The following is an 18,701-nucleotide window of genomic DNA, read 5'->3' as shown; positions in this document are numbered from 1 at the left end:
TTTTTCTCATGTTGAATATATTTGGTAGAATTTTCTGGATGTAGTTATTACACTCCTATAAAACAGAGCCAGACAGACAGACAGATAGATAGATAGATATTTTTATTGATCCCAAAGAGAAATTAGGGGTTGCAGCGGTATGCATTGGTGCAAAAGACTCAGATAACAAAAATAAATAAAGCAACAAAAATAAATAAAGCAGCTAACCAACATACAAATCTGTATACCAGATAATAAACAAAATATACAAATCTATGTACAACATATACAAATCAACAGAGCAAGAGAGAATAAGTAAGAAGAATAGGCTATAGAAGTAGATATCAGTTATATCAGTTTTATTTTGTTTGGATTACTGGGTTTCTCTTGATTGGTTGGAAACAACTGTAGATTTTAGATGTAGATTTTTTTTATGTATGATAAACCAATGGAAAGGATCTAGTTGTCACTTTGAGGTCTGATCTTGGCATTTGACTTATTACTTTTTCTGTTTAAAAGTAAATCTCACTAAGGCTCTGAGTAAAATTTACAGGCACAGATAAGAAAATATAGCTGATATTGCTAACCTAACTTCAAACTTAAGCTCAGGTTTGCTCAAGGCATTTACTTAGCAAGTGGATATTTTTAAAAGCTACGCTTAAGCTACTGTACTGGTGTACTCGATTTTCTCTGAAAAATAATAATTAGGTTAAGTCTGTGCAGAAGTAAATAAACTCAATTCAAACTATTTATATAGTACTTTTCAGATATACGTAATTCAAAGAGTTTAAAACAAACCAACCCCCAAAAATACACCAATCTTAAACCGTTCAAAGACTTTCAATCGTCTCTGAAAATGAAAATTCCACCTGTTTGCAAAACCAGGAACGCTTCCAAACGTGAACGCGCATGTCAGCGCGCGGCGTTGGACCATCTGACCAGCTTAGTAGAAACTGGTTGGCAGGAACTGCTTCACAACGTTGAACAACGGCGCGGAGGGTCACGTGACAGCATCTGCTGCTGCCTGCTGGCTGAGCGAAGCGTGTTAGCAGGTAAAGTAAAAAAAAAAAAAAAATAAATAAATAATAAATAAAAAAGACTACATATTTATTAGGTTGACAGATTTAAAAATCTTCCCAAAGGCCTAAACGCCCCGACGAACTACTTATCTTTTTTTGATAATATTTTGTTCGACTGAACTATTTCTGTAACCCTTCGCCCTGTTTGGTTGTTAGCTATCTATCTCGCTAACTAGCCAGCGCTGTTTCCATACTGTGAATGCTGCATTGTACATGGACGGGCCGTTCACATGCCGGGCACTTATAATCTCGTTGCTGATAACTGTTATGGCTAATTGTATTTCGACAAGTCGTCGCCCCTATATTCTCTCACCAGAAGTAAAATATCGGATCCCATCCGTTGTGACGCTTAAAGAAACACGCGACTTTCTGTTTAATTTGTTAGCTTGCTGCTAACATTAGCTAACTCTCGGTATACACAAAGGGGTACATAATCACACTTGACATGTATGTGTTTATTTTGTCTTCCAGTGTCAATAAAGTTTCGATAAATAACAGTAGAATTGCTTGGTATGTTAACCAATCACAAATTTATTGTGTTCATATGCTTCCCGAAGAACACGGCGATTTTTTTTTTATAAAGGAACAACGCACGAATTGCACACGGAAACAAAGGCGATCGATTAGCCAGGCTACAGCTATCAAGAGCTAGGTGACCTAATGTGAACGTTTGTCCGTGTCCCTTATTCCTCTGTCAGGCGTTTTGTAACGTCTTCCCAAATAAGATTAGGCTTTAGTTAACCACTATGTCTAATTTTCTGCCAGTTTTCATTAGTCAAACATTTGTGGGCACAGTCGATCGGTATCATTTGACGTCCCATGCTTGCAAACAGTCAGTTGGTTTTTCTGTTGGGTAATACCCTGTAACTGAATTTGGTATACTTTATGCTTTCAGTTGCGATTCTTCGGGCTAGCATGAAGTGTATATTCTTTATGTCTAGATAGTTCTTTTGATGGAATGGCAATGTCAATATCATCTCGTAGTAGATAGATCGAACAGTAGTCATTTATCTGGCAATACACGCAGAAACCGGTACTAACGGTGTTTTTGTGTGGGAAACTGAGAGAGAGAGAGAGCTGTAAGATGACACCCGGACAGTCCCCTCTTGGCTGGCTATATTTAACCAGGGATGTTGGGGGCGACAGATGGGGGTTATAGTCTTACATGGTATATGAGTGAATCTTGGCCAGCTTATATTCTGTGTACAGCACTACCTATGCATATTAGCACTGCGTTTTACCACAACAATGCTGTGTGACCATTTCATGGACTGACACCATTTTTATTTGCTTCTGTCCCCTCTTTTATCTTTTCTCCAGATTTTTTTTCTATTTTGTACATACATTGTTTTGTATATACTGTATATCATGACTTCAGTGATCAGCAATCAAGGCCGAGGGACTCGGGACAAGACGTTGCCCACCACCACACAAACGACACAGCCACAGAAACAGATACAGGTGAGGTATTACCAATCTGGTATAAATCTGTTGAAAATATAGTCCTTGAATACCATTTTAACATTAAAGATAGTAAAAAAAATATTTTTGCTCCTGGAAATCTACTGAACCTTGTTTGTGTACCAGGCCACAGCAGAACAGATTCGTTTAGCCCAAGTGATCTACGACAAAAATGATGCAGACTTTGAAGACAAGGTCAAACAGGTTAGTTCATGCACAGTCATTAAGAAAAAAAAATCATCTTTGGTATTTGTAGAATTTCCAAGCTTAAGGGTCTTGGTGTGTCACACATCATTCTAACTTAATACATTATATGTTTTTTTTTTTTTTTTTTGGGGATGCTTAGTTGATTGAAGTAACTGGAAAGACTCAAGATGAGTGCATGGTAGCCTTCCACGACTGCAATGAAGACGTAAACAGAGCCATCAATTTTCTACTTGAGAGCACCTCTGACACAGTAAGTGTATACACATACAAACAATCCATCTTCATATATCCATACTTGTGTACATGGCTAGTCCTTCTTTCTGTATTGGCAAAGACTAAAATATATGAATCATACATTAATTTGATCACAGCATTGATGACTTTTTCAAGTGCCAACATCACAGATTTGTCTTGACCTCTGATAACCACTTTGGTTTTAAAGCTAAACATGGTACAGATATGTGTTTTTTTGCCTTGAAGGAGACTCTGAATTTGTATAATAGACACAATTCCACTATTTTTATGCGTTTTATTGATGCTTCCAAAGCATTTGACTGCATAAGTCATGGAGAGTTATTTTTAAGCAATATATGGGGGGGGGGTCCTTAAGAATTTTGTCCTTTTGGCATACACAACAGTTTATACACCTAAAATGGACTAACTGTGTGTCTGCCCCCATTAATGTGTGTAATGGGGTTATACAGGGAAGTATTTTTTTCTCTTCTTTTGTTTAATGTCTATATGGATGACTTATCAAAGCTATTAATGGTTAACTGTGATACCATAGTTAACCGTTTATGTGGATGATCTAGTGATCTTTTCTCCATGTGGTGCTGGCCTTCAACAGTTACTGAGGGTCTGCTCTCATGGTTTAGTATGGGTAGAAGACAGAAATGTAATATTTTCTAACTTCTCTCTCTTTGGTCCCGTTCTTAAAGTTTGTAATGTGATTAAATATTTAGGACATTAAATCTGTCTGATGATATGGACATCTATAGACAATGCTGCTTAATGCATGTGCAAGTTGAGCTGTAAATTTGGTATGTGTATTGTTCCAGTTAAAATTAGACTATTTAAAGCATATTGCACTCCAGTGTACACTCCCCCATTTGTGGGGGAGCTTCAGAGAAGGAAGCATGCGGAAACTCACTGTAGCAAACAGTGATGGAATGCGGCTGATGTTCAAGATGCCCAGATGGAGCAGTGTCACTTGTCAGGCTAGGTTGTGTAAACTCATGTATAATTGTACGTGCAGGTTAAAGGACTGATCTCAATCTCTGATTGAGCCTGCATTAAGCTCAGTTAAGTTTTACTTAAAGCTGTGGAATTATTGACGTTATAACCTTCATGTAAACTTGTGACACTTGATTTTTATCTCATTTTACTATTTTTTTTTTCTCTTAAAAAAACAAAACAAAACTATGGACCCATGTGTATCTTTAATAAAGTGAACCAAAGCAATAACACTGTTGTTAACTTCTTCAGAACTCCTGGGAGACTGTGGGGAAAAGGCGTGGCCTTGGAAAGGAAGGAGGGCCCTCGGAGATAAAGGAAAACAGGGAAAAGAAAGCAGAGAGGGAAGCAAGTCGTGGACGTGGAGGGCTAAACAGGAAGGGCAGAGGCATCAGTCGAGGACGTGAAGGTAATGAAAGGAAAAAGGGCTTATAAATAAAACTAATATGTGTACAATTTGTAATTCGTTGTCTGAAATGTTGTCACTTGTCCCATTTTCTTCCTCACTTTAATTCCTGCTGGATTTTAGGTCGGTCAGAGGAGAATGGGTTTGAGGTGGCTCTTGGAGAGAGGGGAGCAGACCGTGGGCGCAGAGGGCGGGGCAGAGGTGAGCACTGACGTAACGCACATTTATAAATTTAATAAGGACTATTTTGTCTTTGGTTCCAGAGATGTTGTCAGGTGGCAGGATTTCAGCTGCCTGTCTTTTGGAATAACTTGTAATTTGCCTCAAAATTGAATGGTGGGACATTTGGGTTTGAGATGTTTATTTGGCTAACAACATTTTATGGGTAATTATTTGATTTGTGACACATCTTTGTGACACATATTTGTCTATTGTGGGATGTCTCCTTGTAATTAATGACTGATTTTTTGTTAATACACTAGAACAGTACGACATTTTAGAAAATATTCAACATGATTGAAAGGGAACTTAGACATGAGTATGTGCTTCTAAGTAAAATGTATTGGGAATAATGTATTATCCCTGGCATAGTTCATTGACATTTTATTTATACGTGCTGAAGTGTGACACCATCAGGAGTTGAGACTGAAGGGTCAGCAGTGGTCAGTTTGCTGTTTTTTTTTTTTTTTTTTTTTTCTCCCCCTCATATCTGTCCTTACTGTCCTTCAGGACCAGGTGGTCGTGGCAGAGGAAGAGGAGCTGCTGGTAACAGATTTTCTTCGCAGGGAATGGGGTAAGAACATATGTATAAATGTGAATCTTAAACCCCAAATAAGCTGAAGAGATGGTGATGTTGATTTACAAGCACATATCTTAAACAAATATGTGGAAAACCAAATTTCTGAATCTTTTCTGAGGGGAAAAAATGAAGGACTTCTCTGCTGGACAATTTCTCACCTTTACATGTATTCCACCTTTCCCCACTCTTTCAGCACCTTCAATCCAGCTGACTACACTGCTAACTCTGGAGCTCGGCAGGAGCATTTCGAAGGGGATGGCAATGAAACGGCTGAAGGAACTGGTAAATTAAATAACATAAAATAACATGCCACAGTTTAATACCTGCTTTTAATGTCTGCTGTTTTTTTTTGTTTGTTTGTTTGTTTTGTTTGTTTTGTCTTTTTTTTTTGTAAAGTTGGATTCTTCATTAAATAGCAGTTTACCACTCGGTATAAGTGACCAATTCCAAACTACTAGGTGTGAAACTAAAGCAGAATGAATACAGGAATGGGGAAAACTAATTTACACATTGAGTAAATGTGATCGTGGCAACACTAACTTGTCTGTTTTTGTTTTGCTAAGGAACATGGGTAGGCGTTGGGGAAGACTGGACTTCAGAGGACTGGAATGAGGATGTAAGGCAGCATTTCTGAATGATCTGAAAGAAATGTGCAATGGTTCAATGTAAAAAATCTGCACAAACTTTGTTTAGTGATGTTTCTTCAAATATACCTGCTTAATTTCTTGTCCTGTTGTCCCAAAATGGTGGCTGACTACCATCTATAAATGGTTTGGCAGTAGGTATTAGGAAATATATTGTAAATAATATATGGTAATATTAATTGGATGACTGTCTTTTTGTTTCAGTTGTCTGAGACCAAAGTTTTCACTGCCTCTTCTGCTCCAACAAACCACATCACACCTGGACACAAGTAAGTCATCCTTCCCAAAGTCCCAATCAACTTAGAACTACTTTTTTTTTCTGTAGAAATACATATTATTCAACCTTCACCATGCTAATCCCCTTTGCACACTTCTCCCCAACTTTGTTTTTCTTTTCTTTTTCCTTCCTTTTGCACTCTTGTCTCCTGCCTTTCCTCAGCGTGGATCTGGCTAGCCTACTACCCAAGACTGGAGTAGCTGTAGGTTCAATGGACTCTGACTTGGGGGTGATAGTTGAAGGCCCCTCGGCAGAAGATTTGGGCCAAAGCCTAGTGTTCACAAATTCCCACCACAATGGACGCACTGCAACACACAGCTACGCACATGCCACAGCCAACAGCTATGCCCATGCTGCCTCTGCTAGCACCACCTATGCACATGCTGCTCTGGTATGCACAACGTCAGACATACAGCATTGCTGCACAACAATGATATGCTATCTGTCTATTTATTTAATTTTATTGTTATCTCATCGTTTGCCTTTGTTGTATTCCCAGTCCTCAGTCATAGGTTCTGGTTTTGGTTCCCTGAATGCACCTAAGCAGACATCAACTTCTGACATTCGGATATCGGAGCATCTCAACGGACCTCGGCTTGGTCAGAGAGCCAGTCAGATGTTGACAACAACTAGCAACAACAGTGTTTCCAAAGATGCAGGACTACCTCCAATGCAGAGTCCTGCTCCTGCCTCCTCACCCTCTATAGATGCCAAGCTTCTGAGGGTGGAGAATGGCCCTGTTACATCCCAACATTGTAAGTTCTTCTCAAGGTGGATTTAAAAAAAATCTACACCAAAATTTAGAACAGGACTTTTTAATCCATCATCTGCTCTTGAAACCAAGAATGTTGATGCTTATTCCCAATTTTCTTCAGTGGAAATGAAGCTTCAGCCAGAGCCATCAGCAGTGCTCAGCCAGCTGGCTCAGAGGCAGCAACAGTCCTCCATCCTTCCCACAACAGAGCCTCTGGGTCTGTCTCAGTCACATGCACCACAGGCCCCCACACCACCAGGTAGGACTGCAGCAGTGTGGTGTACTTTACTGATAAAGGTCTGGAAGTCTTGAGAAAATACCATGTGACATTAAAATTGCAGGGGGGAAAAGCTATTTTTGTTTTGTTTTTTAATTTTTTTTTCCCAAATATTGATAATTCATGAATTATGATTAATAGACAGCTAAACCGTCAACAAATGAGATATGTTTTACATAGCTACATGTGAAAATTGATGGTAGTACTGTGTAGTTATTACTTTTTTTTCTTCTGAAGAGGAGTACTGCATGCAAGGAGCACTTAACAGTCCTAAATCAGTATATGTTTTGTCATGTCATTGAAGTATTAGTATTTTCATTGTGTCCTCTGACTGTTGTTTGATTGTGGTTCTCTAACTTTTGATGGTATTGTAAACAAATACGTTGCTTTAAATTTCAGGTCACGAGTCCTCTATTCTTCCAGCAAGGGATGGGGCTTCTCCAGGAAATAAGCAGTCAGGTCTGGAGTCTCCAATAACTGAACCCCCTCAGCGGCAATTAAAAACGCAGAGACGGAGAGTTCCTCCTCCCTCAAAGGTAAAATCTTTTTGGTGAGATAAATGAAATAAAAAGCTTCATGCAGTAATGGTGGAAGACTTGTATCACATGCAAGAGAAGGTAGTACTTGAAGGTTCAGCTTGCAATTTTTTATAAGTAAGTTACAACACATTTACTTTGTCTATCTTAGATTCCATCATCAGCTGTGGAGATGCCAGGCTCAGCCGATATATCTGGCCTGAATGTTCAGTTTGGAGCTCTCGACTTTGGGCCTGAAGGTGGTAGTGGATCGGCAGACGTGTCACAGACTGAGCCAACCAGGGAACTCACCCCTGTTCTGGCCCAAGCAACTATTTCTGTTCCTGCTCCCACACAGCAACCACAGAACAGCATCTTCTCCAAGCCAGGAGCTGTGAGGTATGTGCGTGTTGTTTTGAATTGGTGTGTGAGTTGCATGTTGTGTGACATTTGCATGTTAACCTGGGAGCATTTTTAGTATTTCTTACTGAAAATGAATCAACTGTTGTCTGATATCGGCCTCGGTACACAAGGTCGTGTTTTCAACCCAGTAAGCAGGGGTATCCTGATATCTTCTTGGAATTTTTCTTCGTTTACAATCTGTCTCCTCTCTTTCTATGTTTCTTTTGTTTCTGTGAACAGTGAACACATGAACAGCTTACCTGTATCAGATGCCACCTTCCCTTCACCATCTTTGGGCTTACCCAGTGCTACTCCCTCCCCCTCCATTGGGCTTCCCGGTGCAACAGCACCACCTTCATCTTCCTCTGTTCCTAGTACAGCCGGCCGCGTGGAGAACAGTGGTTCCAGGTCTCTTCCACCCCATCTTGGCTTCTCGCAAAGCAAAGATATTCAGTCAGCTGCTACTGCTCCTTTGACGGTAAGAATATCAATCAATCAAATCAATCAAACTTTACTTTTCATGCTGGGGCAACACAAAGTGCTTTACATGAAAAATCAATTTATGCATATTAAAACAAAAAGAAACTACAAAACAGGGAAAAAAAAGTTACAGTTGCACGCAGGAACATGCATATATACACACAAAGCAGATACACACACCCCCCCACCCCCATTCTGCACATGACTCCTTGATTTTTGTCTCTGTACTAAAAGTAGTATAAAACACTAAAAGTAATAACCATCTGGCTTGATGTTGCTGTGAGGAAACAATATCATGGGGATCCATCCACACCAGGAGCCAGTCCACCCATGTCTTACAGAGGCTGCCATCACGACAACCACCCAGATCAGAGCCACCGGGGCCCACACCACAGTCATAAGGCTGCAGTATAGGACCCCAGCCACCCAGACAAGGGCAATCACCGCAGCAACAACCCCCAAACTGAGCAGGCAGAGCCCCCGGCGTGGAGGATCCCCATGAGGAAAAAACTGTAGTTAAAACAAATATTAAATGACCTTAAGAAACAATAAGCTAAGAGTAAGTAAATAAATAAATAAACAGATAAATAAAATAAATACAGTTGAGTAAAATGAAATGAAAATAAAATAATATATAAAATTAAAAAAAAAAAAAAGCTGAAGATCAAATAAAATTTAGTTAAAAGCTAAGCTTAAAAGGTGGATCTTAAGCCTCTTTTTAAAAACATCAAGAGTCTCTGCAGCCCTGAGGTTCTCTGGCAGGCCGTTCCACAGACGAGGGCCGTAACAACGGAAAGAGGCCTCACCGTATGTCTTGGTCCTCACCCTTGGAACAACTAATAGATTGCTACCAGAGGACCTCCGCGTTCATAATTTAAAAGCAAGTCGGATAAATAAGAGGGCCCAAGACCATTAAGACATTTATAAACTACTAAAAGAACCTTAAAATCAATCCTGAAACGCATGGGGAGCCAATGCAGCGATTTTAAAACTGGTGTAATGTGTTCCCGCCCTCTGGTCCTCGTCAGAACTCTTGCCGCCAAGTTCTGAAGTAGCTGTAGGTTTGAAAGGGACTTTTTGGAAAGGCCAGAGAGCAGGGTGTTACAGTAATCTAATCTACTAAAAATAAAAGCATCAGCACCTCCGTGCTGGCAAGAGAGAGAAATGGGCGGCATAGCTGTGAAAATCAATGCTGTGTCTCCTGATGACATCCCCAAGAGGTAACATGTACAAATTAAAAAGTATTGGGCCTAAAATTGATCCCTGGGGAACCCCACACTTGACTTCATGGATTTTTGAGGAGCATGTATCCATACAAAGAATTTTCGATCTGTGAGATAGGAGTAAAACCCACCAGAGGCCCACCAGACTTCTGAGTCTGTCTAGTAAAATCTGGTGATCAACTGTATCAAAGGTGGCACTAAGATCCAGTAGAACCAGGACAGAAAGTTTCTGTGAGTCTAAGTTAGATCTAAGATCATTAACAATTTTTAAAAGGGCCGTCTCGGTACTGTGGTTTGTCCTAAAACCAGACTGATATTTTTCTAAAGTATTATGTTTATGCAAAAACTCATGTAATTGTATAAAGACAAGCTTTTCAATAATTTTACTTTAAAAAGGTAAGTTGGAAACAGGTCGGTAGTTATCAAGATTGTCTATCTCTAAATTACTCTTCTTCAGAAGGGGCCTCACCATTGCCGTTTTAAAGGCAGCAGGGAAGACACCCATCTGAAGAGTAATTTACTATGTTTAAAAGCTCTAAAAGTTCTAAAGTGATGTGGGAATTGGGTCTAAAAGGCAAGTTGTTGTGTTGGGAGAAAACTCGACCAAGCATCTTTGCATCAACCAGGAAAAAACTCTCCAGTGTTTCCTCAGGTAAAAGCAGAGCTTCAGGTCTGTTTAAATCAAGATGTTGTTGAGAAGAAAGACTGTATCTAATGCCATTGAGTTTACTTCTGAAGTGGCATGCAAAGTCCTCGCATGCAGCATCTGATGCAGGCATGGGAGACTTATTAAAACTTGTGTTTATTAAGAGATCTATTGTTTTAAAAAGAAATTTGGGGTTATTCTTGTTTTCTGTAATAAGATTGGAAAAATGAAGGGTTCTGGCTTGTTTAACTGTTTTATTGTAGGTTTTAAGTTGTTCCTTAAAAATTTCTAAATGATTAATTTTGTTTTCCTCCATTTCCTCTCTGCTCTCCTGCAATGTCTTTTGAGTTCTTTGATTTGCTCATTCCTCCACGGTGGTGTGGGTTTGGATTTTATTATTTTAGTTTTGAGAGGAGCTACAGCATCGATAGCTGATTTAAGTTTGCTGTTAAAATGATCCACAATAAAATCACATGATGCAGGTAAAATCTGAGCAGGAGTTTTGGTTTAAAATTTCAATAAAATTTGCAGCCACTTCAGAGGTAATATATCGTTTCCTCACAGTTCTCTATATAAACATAAACCCTCTATATAAACATCTCTATATAAATATAAACCCTTTTCTGTATGTAGGCTTATAAATTCCAATGACAAAGTAAAAAGAATGGCGGCTTTCATTTTGTGCCATGATCATTTATATGTAGCGGAAACCCTGCAAAAGAAAATATTCTGAGAAATGCAAACAATTATTTCTTAAATACTCTGTATCTACTATAAGCTGACAAGAGCTGAATGATACATCTAAATATTTCTTTTCGTAGAATGGCTACACTGGCATGAAGACGCAGAGCACACAGGAAAGTGAGTACTTCTGATCGTTGTCAGCTCTAAATAGTTTCACTGGATAAAGTCTAGTATAATGTTGATTGCTCAATGCATGTGGTAGGAAAAAAAACTATCATTTTGTATTCCCTCTCCTACACTTATTTTGTTACTACAAACGTACAAGAATATTCATTAGAACAATATTTTTCTTTTTCTGCTAGCTACATCGTCATCTAGAACAACAAAAACAGAGTCTCCTGTTATGACTAGTGAGAGTGGCTCAGGCCAACATGTCCCTTCCCCTGCAGTCACACCATCCCACTCGACACCCATCCCTTCACTCAGCAGGTAAGGGACCCTATGACATTCTTCCTGGAGGTAATTGTTGCAAGCACATACATTACCTGGCCAAAACAAAATAAAATCTCACCGCGTGGATCTTTCTTAAAAAAATGGGTAAGAGCCTCTCATTGGGAAAAGTAGTGTAGTAATTAATATTTTAGCTTGCAACAAGTTATTTCAATCAAACTTATTCAATGAGTTACTTCTCATTCCTAAAGTATGTTGAAAGACACATTCTACAGCTGTATAGGAGATATAATTGTTTCAGAAAAATAAAATTACTAGTTTGCGTGAAGCAAATAAAAACACATATTAAAGAGTGCAGTATCTACTAAGGTTGGGTTTAGAACTATTTGACACTTTATTAAACCTGTCAATCATAGTGGTAAAGGATTTTCTTCAAGGAGGAAATATGTTCAGAAAAAAATGAGGCATAAAGATTGGAGTCTGGAGCAGTAGATTAAGATCAGATGAGTCCAGATTCCTCATATTCTAGAGTGATAGATGATTCAGTATAAAAATGGTGTCAAGGAGTCAAGTGAGTAGACTTTTACCCCACTAAAAATCTTTGGGATGAAAGAAATGTGACATTGCATAAGCTTATAAACCCGATGCCGCAGTGGCTGCCTGATGCTGGCGAAGCTAAAGATGGGCAAATAAAACATTTAGATGTGATTTGGCTAGGCAGTGTATTTTTATCCTGTAATGTGTAACGCTTTCCACCGAGTTTTCTATCATCTTAATCAAACTTCTGATGTAAACAGTATTATTTTGCTCTTTGTAGTCATGTGAGCAGTACTCACCCATCTGGATCAGCCCTCACCACAACTTCTTCTCTCACAGTAAGCATTTACATAAACACATCACATACCTTTCTGGCAGCATTATGCTGTTTATTGTTTTTGAGGTTTTTGGTTGTGCAGTAAAGTTATGTTAACGCTGGCCTTCCTTGAACTGTTTCTGAAGATTACTACTATTCCTGTGCCTGTTCTACTTATTGCTTGTTCCTACAGATGACCAACGAGGACAGCAGCAACAATCTCCATGCCTTTTCATCATCGTCGTCCAATCAAGTTGTCAATCCCGGTTCATCAGCTACCCCAACTATCAGCAGCTCATCTACCAATAGTCTGCACCAATCTGGAGCACCTGGACTGACTCAGAATGGCACAAACACACTCTCAGCTGCAGGCAGCCGCACAGCACCTCTGCTCACCACCACTTCTGGTACAGTCATAATCACCGTGACATAGGAATTGACCTGCAGTAGTCTCTAAAAAAATGAAATATCTTTCCAGCAAAAGTTCTTATTTTGTTTACAAAGCTGAAATTCACTATATTTTCCATGCCACTTAAAATGAAGTGAAAAAATAACCCTAGTCTTGGTACTTTTCTTCAGGTAAAGCTCCTCCTAACTTGGCCCAAGGTGTGCCCCCTCTCCTGGCCAACCAGTACATAATGGGCCCTGGTGGCTTGCTCCCTGCTTACCCGGTAACTGTTAGTTTTCTGAATAATCTATTCTTGCAGGGAACAGTTATGGCAGTGAAATCTATTGTTTAAATGTTTTAGAGATTTCTCAAAGATTCTAATGTGTTACCAAATTAAATAATCATCTACTGATGTCTTCCTTTCAACAGCAGATTTATGGATATGAAGACTTGCAAATGCTGCAGTCTCGACTTCCTTTGGTGAGTCTGCAGTTATTATTATAAAGATGCATCGTCTGATCTGCTGTGTAGTTTACAGGCCATCTGTGAAGCATTTCGTTATGGTTTAACATTTCTTTTATTTCTTATGAAAGCGCTGTCTACTATTAAAGGAATGGTTTGTTTTTAAATTGTTAAAACCTACTAAACCATAGAAGGATATGTATGAATTTAATTATTTTTCTCTGAGTAGGACTACTATGGTGTAACATTCCCTGGCGCTACAGCTCCTATCCCTGGAAGAGATGGGCTGGTCAACAACCCGTATTCCGGTAAGTAATATATAATTATATTCCTGAGTTTATGTTTTAAGTAAGAACCAAATAACTTAAACAACTATCCCCTCTTTAATGACATTACACACCTAGTCATAAATTACATGAATACGATTTTTGTACTTGAGCATCTTGGAGATTTAATCAAGCAGTGTAATGATATTGAATCTACAAGGACTTAATATATGTATGTATATGTGTATGTAATTTTCATGGTACAACATACTGGAAAGGTCTTTGAATCCCCCAGTCTTCATTTATTTCTTTTCACTGATTTTTTTTTTTTTTTTTTTTCTCCCCCCCATCGAGGTGAGGCAACAAAGTTTGGCAGGAATGACTCTTCATCCCCAGCCCCTCCGACCAGTCTCTCCACAGCTGGGGGGCAGTCCCAGCCCCAACAGACACAACAGACAGGGACACAAGGGCAGAGTCAGAACCAGGGTCAGCAGACGCAGAACCAGGCCTTCCTCAACCCACCACTGCCCCCTGGCTATGGATACACTGGTAAGGCAATTCAAAGTTTGATTGAACGCTAGCATAATTTAGCCATGCATACCTTTAGCTTTTCCACCAAATTAATTTTATGGCTTCAGTTAACCTTTTTCTGAATTATTGACATGGATTTTGTTAGAGTAACCTGGAGCACTTAAAGCATGAAAGCACTGGGATAAAAATATGTTTCTGCAAGTAAAGCTTGGTTAAAAGAAAAATCTATAAAAGCTTAAGGGGATTTTTCTCACGATTAAAAATGTAGATGCAAAAGCAGTTAAATTTGAGTAGGTTCTATCTTTCAGGTTTTTTTTAGCATTATTTCTTCAAACAGTTGCTCAGCTGCACAGTTACCTTTATTCCCCTTTGCATATTTTTTTTTCTAATTTGCAACTTGACAGGTTTGCCGTACTATGCTGGCATGCCTGGCGTTCCGTCAGCCTTCCAGTATGGCCCCACAGTTTTTGTGCCTCCGGCTTCAGCCAAGCAGCCTGCAATGGGTATGGCGAACCCTTCCAATCAGTACCACCAACAGCATCAGCCCAGTTATGGACAGCATACGTATGGTACAGGTGAGATAAGGAGCAAAAAAAGGCAACAGTAGGGCTCAAGCTGGCTTTATACTCATGCAGTGTCTGCATATGGAAGGGCTGGCACAGCTGATGCTAGTGAAATGTGTTCTCGTACTTGATCATAGGTTACAGCATCGTGTTGTAGTTTCTGTACTGCATTTACTGCACAAATTCAGCAAGACCCAGAAATCCTGACACAATCGCAAACTGACTGATCAGAAGAGCAAGCAGGGGTGCATGTCAGGTCTAGACGAGGTGCACGTAGAGCCTCTGTGACCTACAGTTAGCATACAAAATACCAGACGCTGTGCGAGTATAAAACCAGTCTGATTTTTGTTTTCAGACAATTAACATGACACATTTTATTTGGAGTCAGTAATTGTTTTCTTTAAAGTCAAATCTATTTAGTTATAAATTAAATAAGTCATGAAGTAGTTGTAATATGGATGTGTTGTTGAACTGATTTTACTGACTTAATACTGTGTGTGTGTGTGTGTGTGTGTGTGTGTTTTTTTTTTGTTTGTATTTTTTTTTAGTTTTTTTAGCTGAAGGCAAGTGAAAGCTTATGCAGACTGGCTGAAATTAGGTGTTAAGATGGTAGAAAAAGTGGGAAACTCCTGCTGCATGTGTGTGGAACTGGTCTTGTGGATTTTTGTTTTGTTGTTTTTTTTTCTTTCTCTATTTATTTTTTGGGCTTATGCTGCATGCACAGCTAAAACCCCCTGCTGAAGTTGGACACAGCTGCCATTGCAGTCAGGTTACCTTACTGCCTCTCTCTCCCCTGCCCCCCTGTCTTCTGTTCTTCCTCTTTTCTTCACCAAATCTCTTTTTCACTTCCTTTGTCCTCCTACCCCCACCCTCTCTTCTGCTCGCTCTGGCTCCTCTTCTGTTCTACACTCTTCCTGCTCCTTCAGCCTTTGATGACCTGTCTCAAGCCCACGGTGGGGAATACAGTAAGGCAGGGTACGGAGGCTCTGCCCAATCACAGGCCAAGTCAGCAGGCAGCGGCCCAGGGAAAGGTACACACTCCTAACAAACACACAAAGTCAGTGGGTGCTTTTCCATGGGGGAAATGGGTTTAGTCACAATTGGAGACGATTCTACCATCAAGAGCCTCCTGGAGATGGGTGTGTATATGCATGTGTGTGAAAGCTCTTACATGTGCACATTTAGTGGCACATACCAAAGGGTGGGGATACAGTGAGAGTCATGCCTCTGCACTTCTTTACTTAATATGCTTCTTCTTACTGGCTGGCCCCATTCTACTAACACTGGAAATGGACAATAAATGTTCAAGATTCACTTAATAGTTGTGTTTTGACAGTTCATGTTTATTTTTACTATTGAACTCCTGAACTACATTTCTTTTCTTTTTTTTTTTCTTTTTCTCATTTTTGCTGTCTGTCCTTGCATCCTAAATTTACAACTTTTTTTTCTTTCTCTTTTTTTTCCCCTGTCCTCCTTGCAGCACCAGGATTGTCAGGATCGGGTACCGGTGGTGGAGTGCCTGACATGGGAGCTTCCATCTACAGCAAAACACAGGTGTTTTATTTACTGTGGTTATTATGTAGAGTATGTGCAGAAGGGGTAGTAGAGCTGTTGGTAGTGCAAGTTTGAATAACCCACTTGCATGAGTTCTTAATCAGGTTGGAAAAACTATATTTAATTTCAGTTAAGTGCAGATAAATTGTGAAATCTACCTCATGTACTAATTACAGTCGCCTTCTTTTGTCTCTTTAGTCTTTTGACAAGCAGGGCTTCCACACAGGGACGCCACCTCCCTTTAACCTTCCTTCAGCACTTGGCGGAACAGGGCCCCTGAACCCTGGGACTGCACCTGGTTACGCTCCTGCACCCTTCCTGCACATCCTGCCTCCACATCAACAACCCCACTCCCAGTTGTTGCACCATCATCTCACACAAGATGGACAGGTAAACACAAACTAATAAACATGCTATATGCTCATTCGTAATTATGAAGAGGGGAATTTTGTCAATGTAGGACATCTATGATATATTTAATTTAACTTTAAATGTTGCTCTTACTACTTGATGATGCTGTATTTGTCCTCTAACCTGTATGCCTGCAGTTTGTACCAGCTTTATTGACCAAATAGTTTAAAATTTTGTCAGCCCTTGAGCAGTTATCATTGAGAACTGCTCCAGGAAAACTTATAAGCCTATATAAAGTACTACTGTGATTGATATAATATAGCATCCAGGAACCACCTACAGGAAAGTAATGCTAATCATACTTTTCCTGGAAAATGTCTGTGGTTGGAAACGGCTTGTAGAAACCTTTTGAGCTGTTTGTCTTCATCACATCAACTGAATGGATATGAACTTCTTTACAGGGTGGTCCTGGTCAGCGCAGCCAGTCCAGCGGTATGCAGCAGAAAACCCAAGGCAACAAGTCCAGCTACGGCAGCTCCCCATACTGGGCAAATTAATGATTGCTTCCCATTCCCCTCTCCCCCAAAAGGCTGTGTGTGCACATGAACGCGTGTGTAAAGCTAATACAAAAAGAAAAAGCTAATAGAAAGACACACTATCCTCACAAAGAGCAACCTTGCTCCCCCATCTCCCCTTGTCCTCATAAGTCTTTTAGGTTCTCTCTCCCCCCCTTTTCAAAATTGGTTGTACATGTAAAATATTTATGTATGTATTTATATATATAAATATATATATATACTGTATATGTAATAGTTGAACATGAAATGTGGTTGCAGCATTTTATTTTTTGAAGGACTCTTTGTTTACTTTTTTCAAAACTGCAAGTAAAGATGTTACATTAAGACAGAATGAGATTACAATGAGGATGAGAGGGAGTGAAGAGAATAAATTATCAAATCTTCTTGGAAGAAATAAGGAAAAAATGGAAAAGGAGAGAGCAGCAGCACTGATTTCATATGAGGACACTTCAGATGGGGGTGGGGTTTATATTGACTAACTGCATCCATCTCCTTTTTTCTTTTTATACACGACTTCCTGAATGGCCAAGCTCGTCCCCCTTTAACTTAATTTTGTGGCTTTCTGTCTTCCCTTCCTGTCTCTCCCTCCCTTCTTCTGGAAGCTGCCTACTCTCTGTGTCAGCACCTTCCCTTTTTAAACACAGACTTGCCCATTGAAATTTTATATTTTAATTTAATTTTAACCCTCATTTCTCTGGAAATAAAGTTCTGAGCAGTTGGAACAGTGATGTGTCTTTGTATTTTCCCATTGCTGTTTTCTTGGCCATTATTTCTTAGGTGTTAATTATGGTCTCATTACCAGTGAAATCCTGGAAAGACACCTCCTCTGTTAGGTGGAGTACTTTGAGTGAAGTGGTCCTACACCATATCTATACTTGTTGCAGTTTGCAAACTGAAAAGTATTTCCTTTAAGCTTTCAGTAATAACATTGATGATACTAAGCTAAAGTCAACAACATTGGCTCTTCATTGTTGCTGTCTTTTATGATAATGATCCAACTCAGGAGAATCTTTTGGGCTTTTCCTTTAGAATTTAGTAATGTGAGGTTGTAAAATTTAAAAGTTTTGTACGGTTAATCTATTCTCAATCTCCTAAAAACCGAATCACACCTTTTCTGTAATGTGGCTGGTATATCTGTTCTGAGTAAGTCTTTAAAGCCAGTTGACCATATGGTGGCCCAGCTTGAGCAATGCACAGGTGACTAATTACATTGAATTCACAACACACCTCCCATTGAACACAAAGCTTGTAATCAAAACCTGGTAATAAATATTCAAATTATTTTGTTGATATAGTCAAATATTAATGAATTTGGTCCTTGGTTTATGATCCAGAGCAGCAGAACATTTTAAGAGGAGAAGCAGGAGAAGCTGGTAGTTATGGTGGAGAAATGAATAAAGCACCATCATAGTCATTAAGAGGAGTTAAACATACAGTCAGGCAGAACATGAGTAAATTGATGGGAAAAGACTATGGAATGTTCTTTTTATTTATTTTTTTTTTACGTTAAACCTTGAGGTCACCATCTGCTTTGGATGTCATGGCCCATTTTGCCACAATGAAAGCTGCAGGTGGGAGGGGAACTAAAGGGGAGGACAAACGTTCACGGTTTGTAAGCCAGACATTCCCTACACTGAGA

The 18,701-nt window shown here is 39.4% G+C and overlaps 1 protein-coding gene and 1 non-coding gene across 5 annotated transcripts; both read left to right on the top strand.

Moving 5' to 3' along the window:
* The first annotated feature begins 937 nt into the window (after positions 1-937).
* Positions 938-17,784, top strand: LOC121649349 (ubiquitin-associated protein 2-like). 4 transcript variants are annotated; one of them, XM_042000111.1, is made up of 29 exons: positions 938-1,031; positions 2,379-2,519; positions 2,646-2,723; positions 2,866-2,976; positions 4,212-4,368; positions 4,489-4,566; positions 5,095-5,158; positions 5,358-5,446; positions 5,728-5,780; positions 6,013-6,077; positions 6,248-6,476; positions 6,585-6,840; positions 6,961-7,098; positions 7,516-7,652; positions 7,804-8,030; positions 8,274-8,511; positions 11,204-11,243; positions 11,429-11,555; positions 12,334-12,391; positions 12,563-12,776; positions 12,949-13,040; positions 13,187-13,237; positions 13,449-13,527; positions 13,840-14,034; positions 14,421-14,591; positions 15,506-15,610; positions 16,060-16,133; positions 16,332-16,523; positions 16,946-17,784. In XM_042000111.1, the coding sequence occupies exons 2-29, from the start codon at positions 2,427-2,429 to the stop codon at positions 17,039-17,041; spliced, it is 3,507 nt and encodes a 1,168-aa protein (XP_041856045.1). In that variant the 5' UTR covers positions 938-1,031; positions 2,379-2,426; the 3' UTR covers positions 17,042-17,784. The 4 variants fall into 4 exon arrangements, with proteins under 4 accessions (XP_041856045.1, XP_041856044.1, XP_041856046.1 ...); XM_042000110.1 differs by lacking the exon at positions 938-1,031 and having other exon boundaries at positions 13,190-13,237; XM_042000112.1 differs by lacking the exons at positions 938-1,031; positions 15,506-15,610.
* LOC121649716 lies at positions 5,201-5,281 on the top strand. The gene has a single exon (XR_006012150.1). It is a non-coding gene; the product is annotated as a small nucleolar RNA SNORD121A (small nucleolar RNA).
* Positions 17,785-18,701: the final 917 nt, after the last annotated feature.

This window comes from Melanotaenia boesemani, chromosome 11 (genome assembly GCF_017639745.1).
Source record: "Melanotaenia boesemani isolate fMelBoe1 chromosome 11, fMelBoe1.pri, whole genome shotgun sequence".
NCBI lineage: Eukaryota > Metazoa > Chordata > Actinopteri > Atheriniformes > Melanotaeniidae > Melanotaenia > Melanotaenia boesemani.
This window is presented reverse-complemented; position numbering and strand designations above follow the sequence as displayed.

Coding starts and splice junctions, on each gene's coding strand:
- LOC121649349 (XM_042000111.1), top strand. CDS start 2,427: ATGACTTCAGTGATCAGCAATCAAGGCCGAGGGACTCGGGACAAGACG. Junction 2,520..2,645: donor AGCCACAGAAACAGATACAG/GTGAGGTATTAC, acceptor TTTGTGTACCAG/GCCACAGCAGAACAGATTCG. Junction 6,477..6,584: donor CCTATGCACATGCTGCTCTG/GTATGCACAACG, acceptor TTGTATTCCCAG/TCCTCAGTCATAGGTTCTGG.